Source organism: Coccomyxa subellipsoidea (genome assembly GCF_000258705.1).
Source record: "Coccomyxa subellipsoidea C-169, whole genome shotgun sequence".
Taxonomy (NCBI): domain Eukaryota; kingdom Viridiplantae; phylum Chlorophyta; class Trebouxiophyceae; family Coccomyxaceae; genus Coccomyxa; species Coccomyxa subellipsoidea.
This window is the reverse complement of record NW_005178036.1, coordinates 511,680-524,933: the sequence shown is the minus strand read 5'-3', so window position 1 is coordinate 524,933 and position 13,254 is coordinate 511,680. Positions and strand designations below refer to the sequence as shown.

The 13,254-nt window shown below is 51.8% G+C and overlaps 5 protein-coding genes across 5 annotated transcripts; 1 reads left to right on the top strand and 4 right to left on the bottom strand.

Moving 5' to 3' along the window:
* Positions 1-477: 477 nt before the first annotated feature.
* On the bottom strand, positions 478-2,437 carry COCSUDRAFT_23477 (hypothetical protein). Its single transcript, XM_005647906.1, has 6 exons — positions 2,388-2,437; positions 2,107-2,258; positions 1,936-2,020; positions 1,738-1,820; positions 1,324-1,494; positions 478-871 (listed from the first exon to the last, which is right to left on the bottom strand). The coding sequence occupies exons 1-6, from the start codon at positions 2,428-2,430 to the stop codon at positions 752-754; spliced, it is 654 nt and encodes a 217-aa protein (XP_005647963.1). The 5' UTR covers positions 2,431-2,437; the 3' UTR covers positions 478-751.
* Positions 2,438-3,201: 764 nt separating this feature from the next.
* Positions 3,202-5,464, top strand: COCSUDRAFT_62953 (hypothetical protein; the record flags this gene model as incomplete). Its single annotated transcript, XM_005647905.1, has 6 exons — positions 3,202-3,327; positions 3,559-3,765; positions 4,176-4,279; positions 4,432-4,480; positions 4,655-5,198; positions 5,451-5,464. 6 exons carry the CDS (start codon positions 3,202-3,204, stop codon positions 5,462-5,464), a joined length of 1,044 nt encoding a protein of 347 aa, XP_005647962.1.
* An 841-nt stretch (positions 5,465-6,305) lies between these two features.
* COCSUDRAFT_62952 (hypothetical protein) lies at positions 6,306-7,504 on the bottom strand (the record flags this gene model as incomplete). The annotated part of the gene is made up of 3 exons (XM_005647904.1): positions 6,306-6,598; positions 6,941-7,156; positions 7,375-7,504. The coding sequence occupies 3 exons, from the start codon at positions 7,502-7,504 to the stop codon at positions 6,306-6,308; spliced, it is 639 nt and encodes a 212-aa protein (XP_005647961.1).
* A 588-nt stretch (positions 7,505-8,092) lies between these two features.
* Positions 8,093-10,744, bottom strand: COCSUDRAFT_65904 (hypothetical protein; the record flags this gene model as incomplete). The annotated part of the gene is made up of 5 exons (XM_005647903.1): positions 8,093-8,579; positions 8,888-9,012; positions 9,412-9,573; positions 10,102-10,317; positions 10,576-10,744. 5 exons carry the CDS (start codon positions 10,742-10,744, stop codon positions 8,505-8,507), a joined length of 747 nt encoding a protein of 248 aa, XP_005647960.1. The 3' UTR covers positions 8,093-8,504.
* A 1,068-nt stretch (positions 10,745-11,812) lies between these two features.
* Positions 11,813-12,793, bottom strand: COCSUDRAFT_62950 (hypothetical protein; the record flags this gene model as incomplete). Its single annotated transcript, XM_005647902.1, has 4 exons — positions 11,813-11,841; positions 12,109-12,151; positions 12,423-12,470; positions 12,569-12,793. The coding sequence occupies 4 exons, from the start codon at positions 12,791-12,793 to the stop codon at positions 11,813-11,815; spliced, it is 345 nt and encodes a 114-aa protein (XP_005647959.1).
* Positions 12,794-13,254: the final 461 nt, after the last annotated feature.

Here is a 13,254-nt window from a genome sequence, read left to right as displayed (position 1 = left end):
CAAGATGGCAGAATTCCGCTTCGTGGTGGACGCTTTTGTCCTTTCTGGATTTGAACGCGTGTACGCCACCTGCGCGACGGCGTTCTTCCAACGGTAACAATTTTCCTTGCCACATCCCCTCTCTTTGATCAAATGTCAGTCGACATGTGCGCAGTTGCTGTAATAATTTCTACACTGGTATGACCCTTTTCTGCTCGGGTCGCAACTGCATGGCTAAATATGGTCATGTGAGGTTAGTAAAATTTTTGCATTTTTGCAACAATAGGAAATCCTGCGCAGACATATGTGCTGCATCCAATGCGCGCATGCTGCATAGCACTGGATTGATAGCTTGGTGCCACTGAGGTTGCTCGCTGAAATGCACAAAGCAGTCATGAATGCATAGCAGTGACCGCATGGTTACTTTAATTATTTATAATAGAAAGAGTGCCTGGACGTGGCATTTGCAGATCTGAAATTCTAGGAGCTCTCCAACATGCCCGATCGAGATTGTTTAACTGTTACACCGAGCGTAGTTAGATCTGCAATACTGTACCATCTCTCTTCGGCGGCAGTACTCAGGCTGTGCTCACGGGTCTGCCTGTCAGGGCAAGGCAGCCAAGCTTGCCCTAATCGTCAATTTTGAGGCTGCATGCAGCAAGAACCTCCAAGCTGGCTGCAACGCCAAAGAGCATCAAGTAACAGGTCTGCATCAAGCTATCGGGCATGCCAATGCGGCAGCTCCTTTCCTCAGTCTAGCGTGAGATCCTCACTACTCTGGGCCGCTGTTCTGTGAGGGCCCACAGCGCTCCACCATGGTGCTGTAGAGTTTCTTGGCATCGAAGATGATGGGAAAGAAGTGTATCTGGCCCTCCGGCTTCGTCTGCGTCTCCTGGACAACCCAAGGCACAAATGTCAACAGAACCAGGGACACATTGTGACACCCAACATGCTCCCAATCTCCTGGACAACCTTCAATTTCCCACTTGACGCCTTTCTGGGCTGCAACGGTGTATGGGCTACTGTACAGGGACACGCCACTGCAGCAGCACTGGCTTCAAGGCCGCTTGCAAAAGCCAACTGCATGCTATGCCAATGCCTCAACTTCAATTATTACTAGTGCACGCTTTCCTGCCAAGGCAACTTGCGTCTGCAGACAGTTGCAAGCTGCAGGTACAGGCTGCCATAATCTTACCCCTTGCTGGACTCGCCAGAACCGAGCAAGACCCAATAAACCATGGGCACGTTGCTCAGCATCTACACCGCCCCCCGCCAGCCGGGAAGCTTTGAATTATCATTGGGACTCACAATTTGAAGCAATCTGCAGAGGGAGATGCCTCGAACCTTGAAGTAGACGAGCACTGGGAAGCCAGGCCACCAGAACTCCCAGTTGGTGAAGGTGCTGTACTTCCAAACATTTGCTCCGCCCACAAAAGCATTCTCAGTTTCCTTCTGCGTTTCCCCGAGCGCTACCTCTAGCTCATCTCCCCTGAAGATGAACTTCACGCGCGAAGCCTGCATGCAAGGTCCCCCCATTGCTCCAGATGAACAGACTGTTTCGACCTGACGCATTGACTGACATGGTGATGGAAGTCCGTGGGTCCAGATCGGGGCCAATTCTTTGGCTGTCAGAATGCAAGGGCCCAAGGACGCTCCTGCACAACATTGAGGTGCAGGCATGCTGGGCAGGATTGTATCAGACCCACAGAGGAGCGTTTGCACATCTGCAGGATGTGTTGAGGAGGCATGCATGCATACCTGGATTGCGAGGAAGGCACCCAGGATGCCTGTCAGACCAGCCAGCGCGAGATTGCCCTCAAAAGCCGACAAGCCCGTGATGCCTGCACAGCGCAATGTTATGACGGTGTCAAAGAATAGAGACATGGTAGGACAAGCGACTGCTGACAGTGATGGGCATCTCAAGCTGTATAGGCACAATCTGGGCACAATGCGCACCTGCCAGAACAAGGGGGATGTTGTATGAAGGTTTTGGAACGACTGTCTCCAGAACAACGCTCTTCGGTGCCTTATTGAATTTGAACTGCAGGGGAGCATCCTGTTAGAAGCAGTGGTCTCGATCGGTGGAATGCTGTCTGCAAGGAATGAAAGGACGAGAGTCAAACTTACAAACGCTTGTGCTACGATCTTTCTTCCGGCACGAACACGCGATCCCTTCTGAATTGTCTGTCTGAGACCATGAGCTCCCTGAAAAGGACACTTCAACGTCCCCAGATGCTGGGCATGTGAAGTTGCCTCGGCCCTGAAGGCCTTCTGCGATCCTGCTCAATGACACATAAAATTTGTCATGCAGATGATCCATTGATATCAGAAGCGTTTTGTCTTAGGAGGCTTGCACACATCACGCTGGGACCAAAGGGAGATTGAGTCCGAGAGATCGTGATACTCACCAAAATTGAGAGCCCGGAATGGCAGCTCCGTGGCAAATATCATCGTAAAGAAAATCAGTAAAGATATGTTGGACTGGAAAGCACTGGCATTGAAAATAGCATCATTGTATGCTTGTGGTGCTTCTACAAACCCTTCCTCGCAAATTTGTTTAAACCCTTGCTCAGGCCAGCGTTACAGGATATGATGATCAGGATCTGACAATTGACTGTAGCAATAGCGGTTTCCAATCTGTGATCGGCATCAGTTATTGTATATACTTTGTCCAAATTGCCGCACCCTTCAGTTGTATGTGCGTTAAGCTTTAACTGTAAAAACGTGGTTCCGGAAGTCGTGGCTAGCATATGAGCGCGAGTTTCCGTTGCAATAAGTCCTCGTGTGTGTTATATGTAGCTGACAGACATTTTGTAGAGTCTCGCTTGATATAAGTGACCACTGCGCAGAGTATACCACACCAGCTGAGCAGACAGCTGCTTAGTTGAGGTTGCGGCTTTAAGTGAACGTGAGCAGATAATTAGATCTAGACCGCCCAGACTGAAGCTAGTAGCAAGACAATACAGCATGTCTGAAGGCCTGGCTCATGTGAGGATAGCGTCAGCACCCACTGCGGCAGGCGCGACCTCAACACCGCCGTCCCGCCCGATCTTGAGACCGAGACTGCTTCGGCTTCCGCGACGACTCATGGCGATCTGCCTTCTGGATGTGGTGATCACCTCCCACTACTCCGTATGCGGTGTTAAATGTCATGTGGGGGATTGCAGCTCAACAGTCGTGCTGATTACCATTTAATTGTCCCAGGCGTGCTTAGCAGTGGCGATGGTGGTCAATTCGCCTGCCCTCCAGCCGCAGACGGTGCACACACAGATATGGCCTCTCATACCCATGCTCATCAACCGGACACTGGAGATCGTCTGCTTCCTCATGGGCCACGCCTTCCCCCTGGTAAGTTCTCTCAACTCCTCAGACCTGTGAACCTCAAAATAGCACTGTCCCTGCACTGTCCCTCCCCGTATGCTGCACCACAGCTCGACATTACCCGTAGATCACAAGCTACACAGAGGCACCGTTGAAAGTGCACTCCCGGCAGTCCAACATGTTTCATGGGCTCAGGATCAAAACTGAAGTGTGCAGACAGAAATCAAGATCAAAGGTGCTGTGGGGTGTGCTGCGCAGTTCTCGCTGATGCAGATGCCGCTCTCCCTCATGGCACTGGGAGTCTTCATCAAAGTCTCAGAGTGCACAGCCGTGCACCCAGCTGCGCCGCCGCTGTCGGCTGCCGCCGCGGACGCCGCACTGGCTGCAGCCGTCGCCGCGGCCGGGACGCCCCGGCCCTTCTGCTCCGCGCCCATTATCCTGGCAGCCATCCTCATGGTCATCGAGGTGACTCACTCTCCTGGTGTTCTTAGTAAGTGGCAGGCATCTCAGACCCTTTGGACATTCAGCACAACATGGAGAACAACACGAAATTGATTGCCATAAACGCGCAGAGTGATATTCCCCCTTTTAGGCTCCATCACACACAGGAATTTGGCCAGGAGCTGCCGGGCAGGCACTTGACAAAATTGGCGATTGTGCCTGTTGCCCCGATAGCTTCTGTCAAGTAGAGAGCAACTAGCCAAGCATGCTGAGCAGAGAATAGTCTCCCCTGATTCGTGCCGAGTGGTTTCGGGGATTGTGCTGGAGTAGAATCTTACAGCTTTCTAGTCCTGGTGCTTTGCTTGGATGCTGTGCGGGTTGGAAGCACTCAAGCAAGCTGACATTTGACCACGCTCTATTGTGCTGGCGCGCAGATTGTCATATTCCTGCTGGTCCTGTTCATCACCCAAACGCATCGCGAGCACCAGATCATGATGCTGACTCACCGCATCATGGACGCAGACATCGAAGCTGGCAGGTGGGACAGACTCTTCCCTTTTACTTTCACCCGCATAATACACCTAAAGGCTTTGAAGGCTGCCCTTGTGTGCTCTCTTGGACACACTACATGCCCTAGCAGAAGGGTACAATTGAATAGTGCAACTAATGTGATGTCGTGCTCCTGCGCAGGGGCTTCAGAGATCATGCTCATGTGCAGCCGGTGAGCCCAGTCATGCCGGTGACAATTGAACATGCCCACTTACTAAATCAATGCAATGCCGACAGCAGTAACGCTGGAGCTTCCAACTGTACATGGTCTTCTTCTGTGCCTTAAAGCTCAATTCAGAGCTCTCAGCATCAGAGTCGATGATTTTAGGATTTCAGCTGACACTGAGGAATTGTGTCTGCGCAGGAGAGCACAATCAAATACTGCACAGTGGTGCAGCCCTGCGGGCAGGCCATCATGGTGGCAGTGCCAGAACAGGTGCTGCCAACTCCACCCATCCAGCCATCCACACAGCCCCACCCAAGGACGCCATACCCCGGTGATTCACCCCAGCGGCCTTCCCCAATCTACCCGCCAACAGCTCTCCAGCTGTCCTTGATGGAGTCAGAATCGCGAGTGGCGGCGGCTGCTGTGCAATCCGGGGGAAATGGCCAGGGGTCGGAAGTAACGAGCGCGGGGTTGCCGGAAGCTGCGGCGGCAGCTCCCCCGGCGGCGGAAGCTGCCGGCCCGACTGCGCGGGCGCGGCGAGTCATCCAGATAGATGTTGACGCGACTTCCTCGGGCAAGGCAGCTGCCCTCGTGCACTGGCATGCAGAGGACGGCAGCCGGCAGAGCACGCCAGTGCAAGTGCATGTGAGCTGGTCGCCTGTTGCATCACCGCAGCATGCTCTGAGGGACACTACAGGATCAGGCTCGGGATTGTCATCTGACAAGGATGCAGGAAGGGCAGGTGCAGAGAGTGCAAGTGCTGGAAACAGCACAATGGACGGTGACACTGCAGCTCTTAGTGTTTCAGAGGAAGCATTGGCATTGATCCAGGATAGTTTTGATAGCGCTGATGCAGTGACGGATGTGTCAACAGACACCGGAAGTGAAGGCTCAGAGCTTCCTGGGAGGTAGGGGGTAGAGAGCAAGACTTCATGTGTGTTCAGATGTGAAATGCAAAGTATACGCAGGGCATGCTGTGATATATGGTGGCCAGACCAGCTGGAGTAGAGACGCCTTGAAATGAGGCGTTGTCACGTGGGGCAAGCGTGACCATTTTAGGCTTGGATACCTTGGCATAAGTTCTGTAGAAGAACATAGCACAGGTGCACATGACAATTCTGACTTATGAGGCTTCCGCAAATTATACAGGTATTGAACATTAAATGACATTTGCAAATCAATTTAGTAGATAACAGTGGAATGCGCCATCACTTGTAGTCCAGAGAATCTTGGCCACGAAGGCTCTGTTCTCATGGGATATGAACTGTTTTTTGGCTCTCTACCAGCGCTTAATGTCCACTTATCAGTTCCCTGTTCTTCTCCTTTTGAGTCTGTGTCACACATGATTGCTGCACCTTTCTTGGCGTGTTTACTGCCACACGGATACTGATGTTTGTCTCTGCAGACATGACCTTGCCTCATCCTCAGCTTCAGAAATTCCCAATCGAGACCCAAACTGATCTGCCAGCAATTGCAGCATCCCACAACTGCCTACTCCTTGAACGCATGCTCCAGTCTCTCACCTCTGTTACTACCAGTGAGAATGTGCTGCGGTTCTCACAGCTGTGTTGCAGCGAAATGCTGGGGTTGGCATGGTCTGAGGATCCTCTCAGCCCCAAGTATTCCACCATGCCAACCCAGCTGCATGACAGCGATGTCCAATGCCAAGGATGGCGCTCCCTGCTTATTGCCTCTCATTGGAAATTATAATATTATGCGCACAGCACTCCACCTCAGACCTGTGGATGTTGTCAATACATCCTGCTGAAGTGACTCGTGGGATTTGATGATTGCAATGGCGCTCTGGTAAGGTCCGGACCTTACAAAAGTAATTTGCAGAACCGCCACACTACTCAGATTGGGACGCAGCAGGTGACACCTGGCGATACAACCGCCGCTTCTTGACAGGCAGGCACATGTCTGGCAGGTCATACCAGCAGCCAAAGCTGGCAAACCACTCGCGCATGTGTGCATCGAGTATCCGGCGCTTGAGGGTGAGCGCCAGGAAGTCAACAGTGCCATAGAAGAAGTCAGGGAAAGCTGGGGGAGAGAAACGGGGCTGCAGGGCTGTGAGTGTTGGCTTATTGGTGCAGCAGAGATCGCCCAGGACTGCAGCTGCTTCCAGGGCATTGCTTTGACTGCCTGCATGAACATGGTGCAAAGATCAGCAACTTTACATCACATCCTCGGGTTTTGATCAGGTGATGACAGGCAGCCGGCGGACAAGGAAATGGTCACTCAGAGAAGCGCTAGCAGGAGGTACTCAAGACCTCCTGAAATGTTCATCAGTACCTCTTTACACATGATGAGCTATGGGGGAGGTGGGGCAAAATGATCCCTGAAGTGTTCATGAGTACCTCGTGGCATATGATGAACGATGAAGGAGAAGGGGCAAAATGATGGAGAAGCAGGGCAGTCAGGGCGGTGTAAGTCCTGCAAAGAAATGGGAGTAATTTATGGATAGGAGTGGGTGAAGGGACGCACTCTCTATGGGGGTGACAGGCTCCTCCTGCTGGAAGGCTCGTCGACTTCTGGTGAGGATTGTGCTCTGGGGGGTCTGGGGCCGGCTTCTGAGGTTGTTGGGTCCCTTTGGAGGGGTCTTTGGTGCACTGGTTGGAGTGGTGGACGATCGCCTGACGCGCAGGCTTTGCCGGGGCTTTGCCGGTGTGCTCTCCACGATTATCTGCTCACTTTGGCTGCCTGCAGTGCAGAAGAACTTGTGAACGCCTTGTTGAGAGATTTTACGTTGTGGCAGTGCACACAGATGCGCATTGATCACTGCCTGCCTGGAAGACTGGCGGTTTTGTGCAAGGCAGTGCGTATTCGATTACTTGAGAGTGGTTCTCGATCGTGCTGCAGGAAAATACGAACAATATAGCCTTGAAAATCGCCATAAGCGGAAAAGTTGGCGGACGCACTTGTGCTAGAGGTCGGTGAAGGCTGCGTCTTGTTCGCTATGTACGCATCTCGCACGGCAGAGTCAGCGGCCTTGCGTTTGGACCGAGGCCTCTGCTGCTTTGCAGGTAGGCTATATTGCTTTGGCTTCATGATCTTCCCTGCAACGACATAGAACGGAGTCTTTCAGACGCCAACTCACCCTCGTAAAAAGAGATCTTGCATCGTGGCAAAGCATCAATCGGCGCTATGCAGTTCTGGCATTGAGAAGGTCACTAGTACCTTACCTTGCATTACTCGTGGAGACTACCTCTTTGACGAAACAGCACGATGGAGACAAAAAATTTATTCTTCGTAAGGCTATAGCAGAAGGATGAATCCAATAGCGATATGGAGGCTTTGATGTCAAAGCTGCTGCTTCATAGTTTGCAGGCACGCACAGGGGCTTTGCCAGATTAGGCTGTTAGTAACTGCTGACGAAAACCTCAGCTTCTGATCATAATCAGGCTGTTGTGTTGTTGCTGCAAGTTCTACATGTGTTGAATGGAGTTGATGGACCATCAGGAAAGTTGTCTCAATTGCCACCTGACAGGGTCGTCACGATGGGTGTAACAGGCATGCCATGCGGCTGATGACATAGTGCCAAACAATGATCATGATCAACAGCACAATGGCAATCTGTCACGGTAGGAGGGTGAAGGCTTTATCAAAAACCAATGGTAAGGACAATCCTGCCTTTTCCACGAAGGTTTTAAGCTTTCTGCCTAGATGATGAATGTGCGATGATGTCAGAGGACACACATGCACTGTGAACAGCATTTGAAATTGATGTCAACAAACAATCGCTGATATTTACAGACTACCAAGGCCATGCGCTACAGGAAGAGACAGTGCTGTGCACAGCCACACCCCCGAGCATGCCTGAGTCACTCAAAGTATATCCACACAGCACTGCAATCTGTCATCATTTTCCAAAATCTCTCATCTTCAGCATGCATAATCAAACCCACAAGAATGTTCGGATCTAGGCAACGCAAATGCTAGGGCCAGCTGAATAAACAGTGCTACTGGTCAGCAAAAAGGCTCTCTCTCATCGCGTGTCCTTCACCACTCCAGCAAGAATTTACTCTCTCCCGGAATCTGCTCAAAACATTTACAAGGGTGGCGAGGAAGAGCCCTTCACGGTGTCTCCCACTTGGTAGAAGATCTCCTGCTTCTTCACCAGCTCCTGCAGGGACAAAAATAAACATTTGTCAGCAAGGGGTGAAAAGTATTAAAGTCAACCAGACAAGAATTTAGCAAAATCCTAAGCAAACACAGGACCTGGGAGTGCTGCAAACTCTGTAGACTGCTCTCTCTTAGCCCCATGAAACCGTGCGGCAATAATCCGCCGCAGTGGGTCTGCATATTAATTTCAACAGGCTATAGCAGGGGAGAATCTTGCATTATAGTGGCAATGGCTAGTTTTATATCATCTTAGACTTTGCAACGCACACCGGGCAGGAAGAGTGAGATTGACAGTGATCAGTTTCTGACCTGGGCAACGAAGCCAGCAATGCCAATCATGGCAAGACGGCCATTGTTGAGCTCCTTGGTCTGGAGGTCGTATTTCTCCTTGGGGTCAGTGGGGGTCAGGCCGAGGGGGTCGAAGCCGATCTCACCTGCAGATACAAGGAATTAGTATGTCAGCCGATGACAGCAGGCTAGCAGGAGATAGAAAGACGGCCTTCACTCTCAATCCAGCACACCTACCTGTCTGCTAGACCTCCTGACAGGCTGCGGATACATACAGCATCCGTGCCAGTCTGGATGAACACCCGCTGTACATGCATGCTCACTGGCATCAGCAGCTGCATGCCTACCAATTTCACAAAGGGTTCTATTGGCCGTCTGTACCTCTGCACCTCCTGAAGTACCTTGCCACGGTGCACCAAGAATGTACCCCAAAGTATGCAGCTGTGAGTACTTCGAAATACGCAGCACGGCTTTGAATGCAGGTGCAAGACACTGCAGCACAGGTCTCAGATTTAGTTTCAAAGCAGCTGCAGCAGCTGACTCACCGGGGCTGTAGTCGTCACGCAGCTGGTTGAACTTGTCGGAGGACGGGTTGGCCCAGCCGACACCGATGCGCCATGCCTCGGCCAGACCGATGGAGAACACCAGGGGCTCCCAGAAGATGGCGCCCTTGTACTCCACCTGCTGGAAGTGGTCGATGGCCGGACCTGCATTGTAGCGGAAATTACAGATCACATCCTGTCAGCCGATCTAGGAATAATTGACAAATAGCTTCCTGCAATGCTTCAATACACGAGCCCTTCACAGCACCCCAGCCAGCTGTCAAAGCATGCTGACATCCAAGGTGCATGTGATGTGCCCAGGGTGCTGTGCAGGCAGTGTGCCAAGTAATTGTGGCTGCCTTCCTCAAAATTTTAGAGATGTGACTGCAGAGTCCTGGGGTGCGTAAGAGCATTTACGCTAATCGTGATTTCCTGCGGTGCCAAAAGTTGCATGACTCGACACCCAGGCCGATCAACAAAGGCACTATGTGGCTTCACTTTGCGGAAACCTCCAACACCAGGGTGATGTCACCACGGCACTACAGCAAGAATTGGATTTCAGCACAATCCAACTAATGTCGATCAAGAGCGAAGGCATCCAAAGGGATACCCACGTGCTGGGAACTAACATGCCGTCGCCGTGACAAAGGATATTCCCCACTCTTCAGAGAATCGATGCGAAACCAGGTGTACCTGTGATGCGGCCGTCGCTGTTCACCAGCAACTTCTTGTCGGCGACGAACTCGCCCACGATCCACCCCAGAGCGGCAAGCATGGCCACACGCCCGTGGGTGATCTCAGACTCCCTCCACCGCTTGACCTCCTGAATGCTGGTCGCGTTGGAGAGGAGGTTGGCAGGGTCGAAGATGTCAGGGAAGGGCTGGCTGATACCCGGGAGGGTCTTAGCGTCTGCGAGAGCACAGAACCACTCAACCACAATTGCTCGAATCTCACCTCACACACTATCAGCAGTCCAAATTCCAAGGCAACCACCAGATAGCGACAAAATTCTGTAATTTTGCCCTTGTATGGTGAGACTTCCACCGACCTCATTTATTTCAGGAATATCATTATTGTGTACCAAGCGCACGCCTGATGTGAACCAACACTCTCGGTCATAGAACCCCTTTCTACCCCTTCAGGCAAGAAATGGGCTCTGCGACTCACATGCGAGGATGTCATCGGGAGTGGCAGCCTTGCTGGGCTCCGCCTGGGGGCCGAGAGCCAGCACCCGCAATCCCTTGCGAGCCGCCGGGGAAGACTTTGTGCTGGTGCGGAATGCGTCGCGGGCCACAGGGGCACGAAGAGAGCTGGTGGACATCATAGTGGCAGCCATTTTGTAAATATGTTCTGGAATTGTGGAAAGCGCGAGCGCAATTTGAGCATCTGGCACACATTCTGGAATTGTGCCACGACAACCGCCTGTTTAGGTGGCATGCAACCCTCTCTCCAGTGCATCGTGGCCACAGGATTTCAGAGGCCCCTCCTGGGAAGAAGGTGGGCCATCTGTCCACAGTGTTTTGAAACCTGCTCGTCAGTTTGAATCCGGCAGCTACATACGGATCACGACGGCCCCTGCCCAAAGCTGTGCTCAAGCTCATTAGTCATGAACAGAGATCGCCATTGTTTCCAGAGCATGCTGCGCAGCTGCTATTTCATACTTCAGGATACCGTAGCCAGCGGCCACCTGCGCAGCATGCTACCGTCATGTTACAGGTTTCAAGCAAGTTGCCCGGCCTACCACTGGGACACATCAGATTCAGGCAGCACAGTGCGTGGTGTGTGAGCCTCCTAGGCGGCCCACTTGATTCCCAGGGACACTTGTTTCGACCCTTCTTACACATGCTCATGAACGATCGCATTGCTCAAGCTGTTGCAAGGGACCTGTGCATGCACATCCACTCACCCTGAGTAGGCCTCACCCAATGGCATTATCAATGATATACACAGAGGTGCAGAGGTGCACATGTGACAGACACTTGCACCTTTTTTGATCCAGCCAAGGACCTGTTGACAGCCCAGGATCTTGACATCAAGATCCCCTTAATTTGATACCCCTGCCCAGCCCTGCAGCTCCAGTGCCAGCAAGGGCATGACTGCAGGACAAACTTCCCACTTTTCACTAAGCACATACTGGACTAGTAGGATTTTCAGTGGTGGGCGGAGATCTGCTGCTACTACTCTGCCAGATAAGACAAAGTTTCTCACATTTCCTGACTGGGCTGCAGTCCCTTCAGAAGCACACTTCTGGTGCGAAAGACCTGGAAAGCCTTTCATCGTCATGGTATCATCATCTTAAGGGATCATTATGGCATCACCACTGGTATGGCATCTCTGTGGCTTTTTTTTGGGAATTGCTATGAACATCCTTGTACCGGATTCCATGCATGATGCTGTCAGGCTGCTAGTATGCAGCTCCCCAGGTCTTCAGAGCTGCAGTCACAAATCACACATAGTCAAGATCAGCGCTGTCTGACAGATCAAAGGAATGGTTTTAGGAGGGACTTTTATGAGAAGTCTCTCATCTAGAGAGCATACAGCAAGCACTCACTTGATGCCGCTTGTAGCTCAAGTATGGGAAGCATCAATTCATCCCATTACTCAAGTGCACATCCCTGATACTCTTACCAATGTCCCGTTGAAAAATCTGGGCATTTCCGTGACCAAGGGCGTTCAAGAGATACTCTGTTCTGTGCTCACCTTCGCGCTCAGACTTGGTCAGATCCCACTTCCTCACGATGATCTGCATGCAGCATGCAATTCAGCACCATGTTTAAGCTTTTCAAAGACTCTGTCCTCTACCAGGGCCAAGCAACTGGGGCTATATACCGCTGGTGCACTTTTCATTCTATGGCATGCACGGTGTCTGAGATGCTGGCGCCAAGACTGCAGAAATTAAGCCAAGTGTGTGCAATCATGCAAAGAGACGCATGCCATATTGCCCAATTCGGTGCGGCAGAATGATCTGCAGCAGCACAGTTTGCCATGTATCCTATTCTCTCAAAAATACGCACCCGCAGTTTGTGCAGCCCCAGCCATTCCTGGTACTCGATCCAGTCCCTCTGCACACCCATCAGTAGCTGCCAGTCAGGGCTTTTTTCATGCTGCGATCGGTTAGGCAACCGGTGGTTTTGGAGTGTAAGGGAAGTAGATTGCACACCTCTGCGTTCCACTTCCGAAGGATGTTGTCCAGGAGCCTTGCGCTCTCCTTCGTGAAGTACAGCATCTCGTCGGCTCGCTCCTTGTCCGCGTAGAGGGAACCCCCCGGCTTGAGGTTTGTGTCTCGGAAGTACACAGGATGGTGAACGTACTGGTGGTGGAACAGGTTCTCGATGTCGTAGCGGATCTTGCTCGCCAGGGGCGAAACGATCCGAGACAAGCTCATTGCTCCTGCGTCAGCACATGCCAAATTGTTCAATTCTTGACAATTCGACTTTTAAAATGTATGAAGAATCCAAATGGTGGCGGCTCTGTTCTGCATAGATGACCAAGGAAAGTACAGAGGCGTGATGCGACGTCGTGCCGGGCATCACAACACGCATGCGAAGGTGGGCAACACCTTTCTTGCTAACGTGCGCACGGTTTGTCTTGATAGGATTCTACTGTAATTTTATTTTGCTGTTGAAGGGTTTGCGGCTCCGTTCTCACAGATTGCTGTGGATGTCATGGCTGTTCCGAAAATAGTGGGCTCATCTGTGATTGTTTCCTGCCCAAGGTGTCCAACTCCGAAACTGTTTCACTTGAAGACCATATTCAGTGCTCCCTACGAATGCCTGACTCTACTAACTCAGATAGAGGAGATGTGTGTATCGCAGTGTTGTGTGGTCTCCCAGGCGCCGGCAAGAC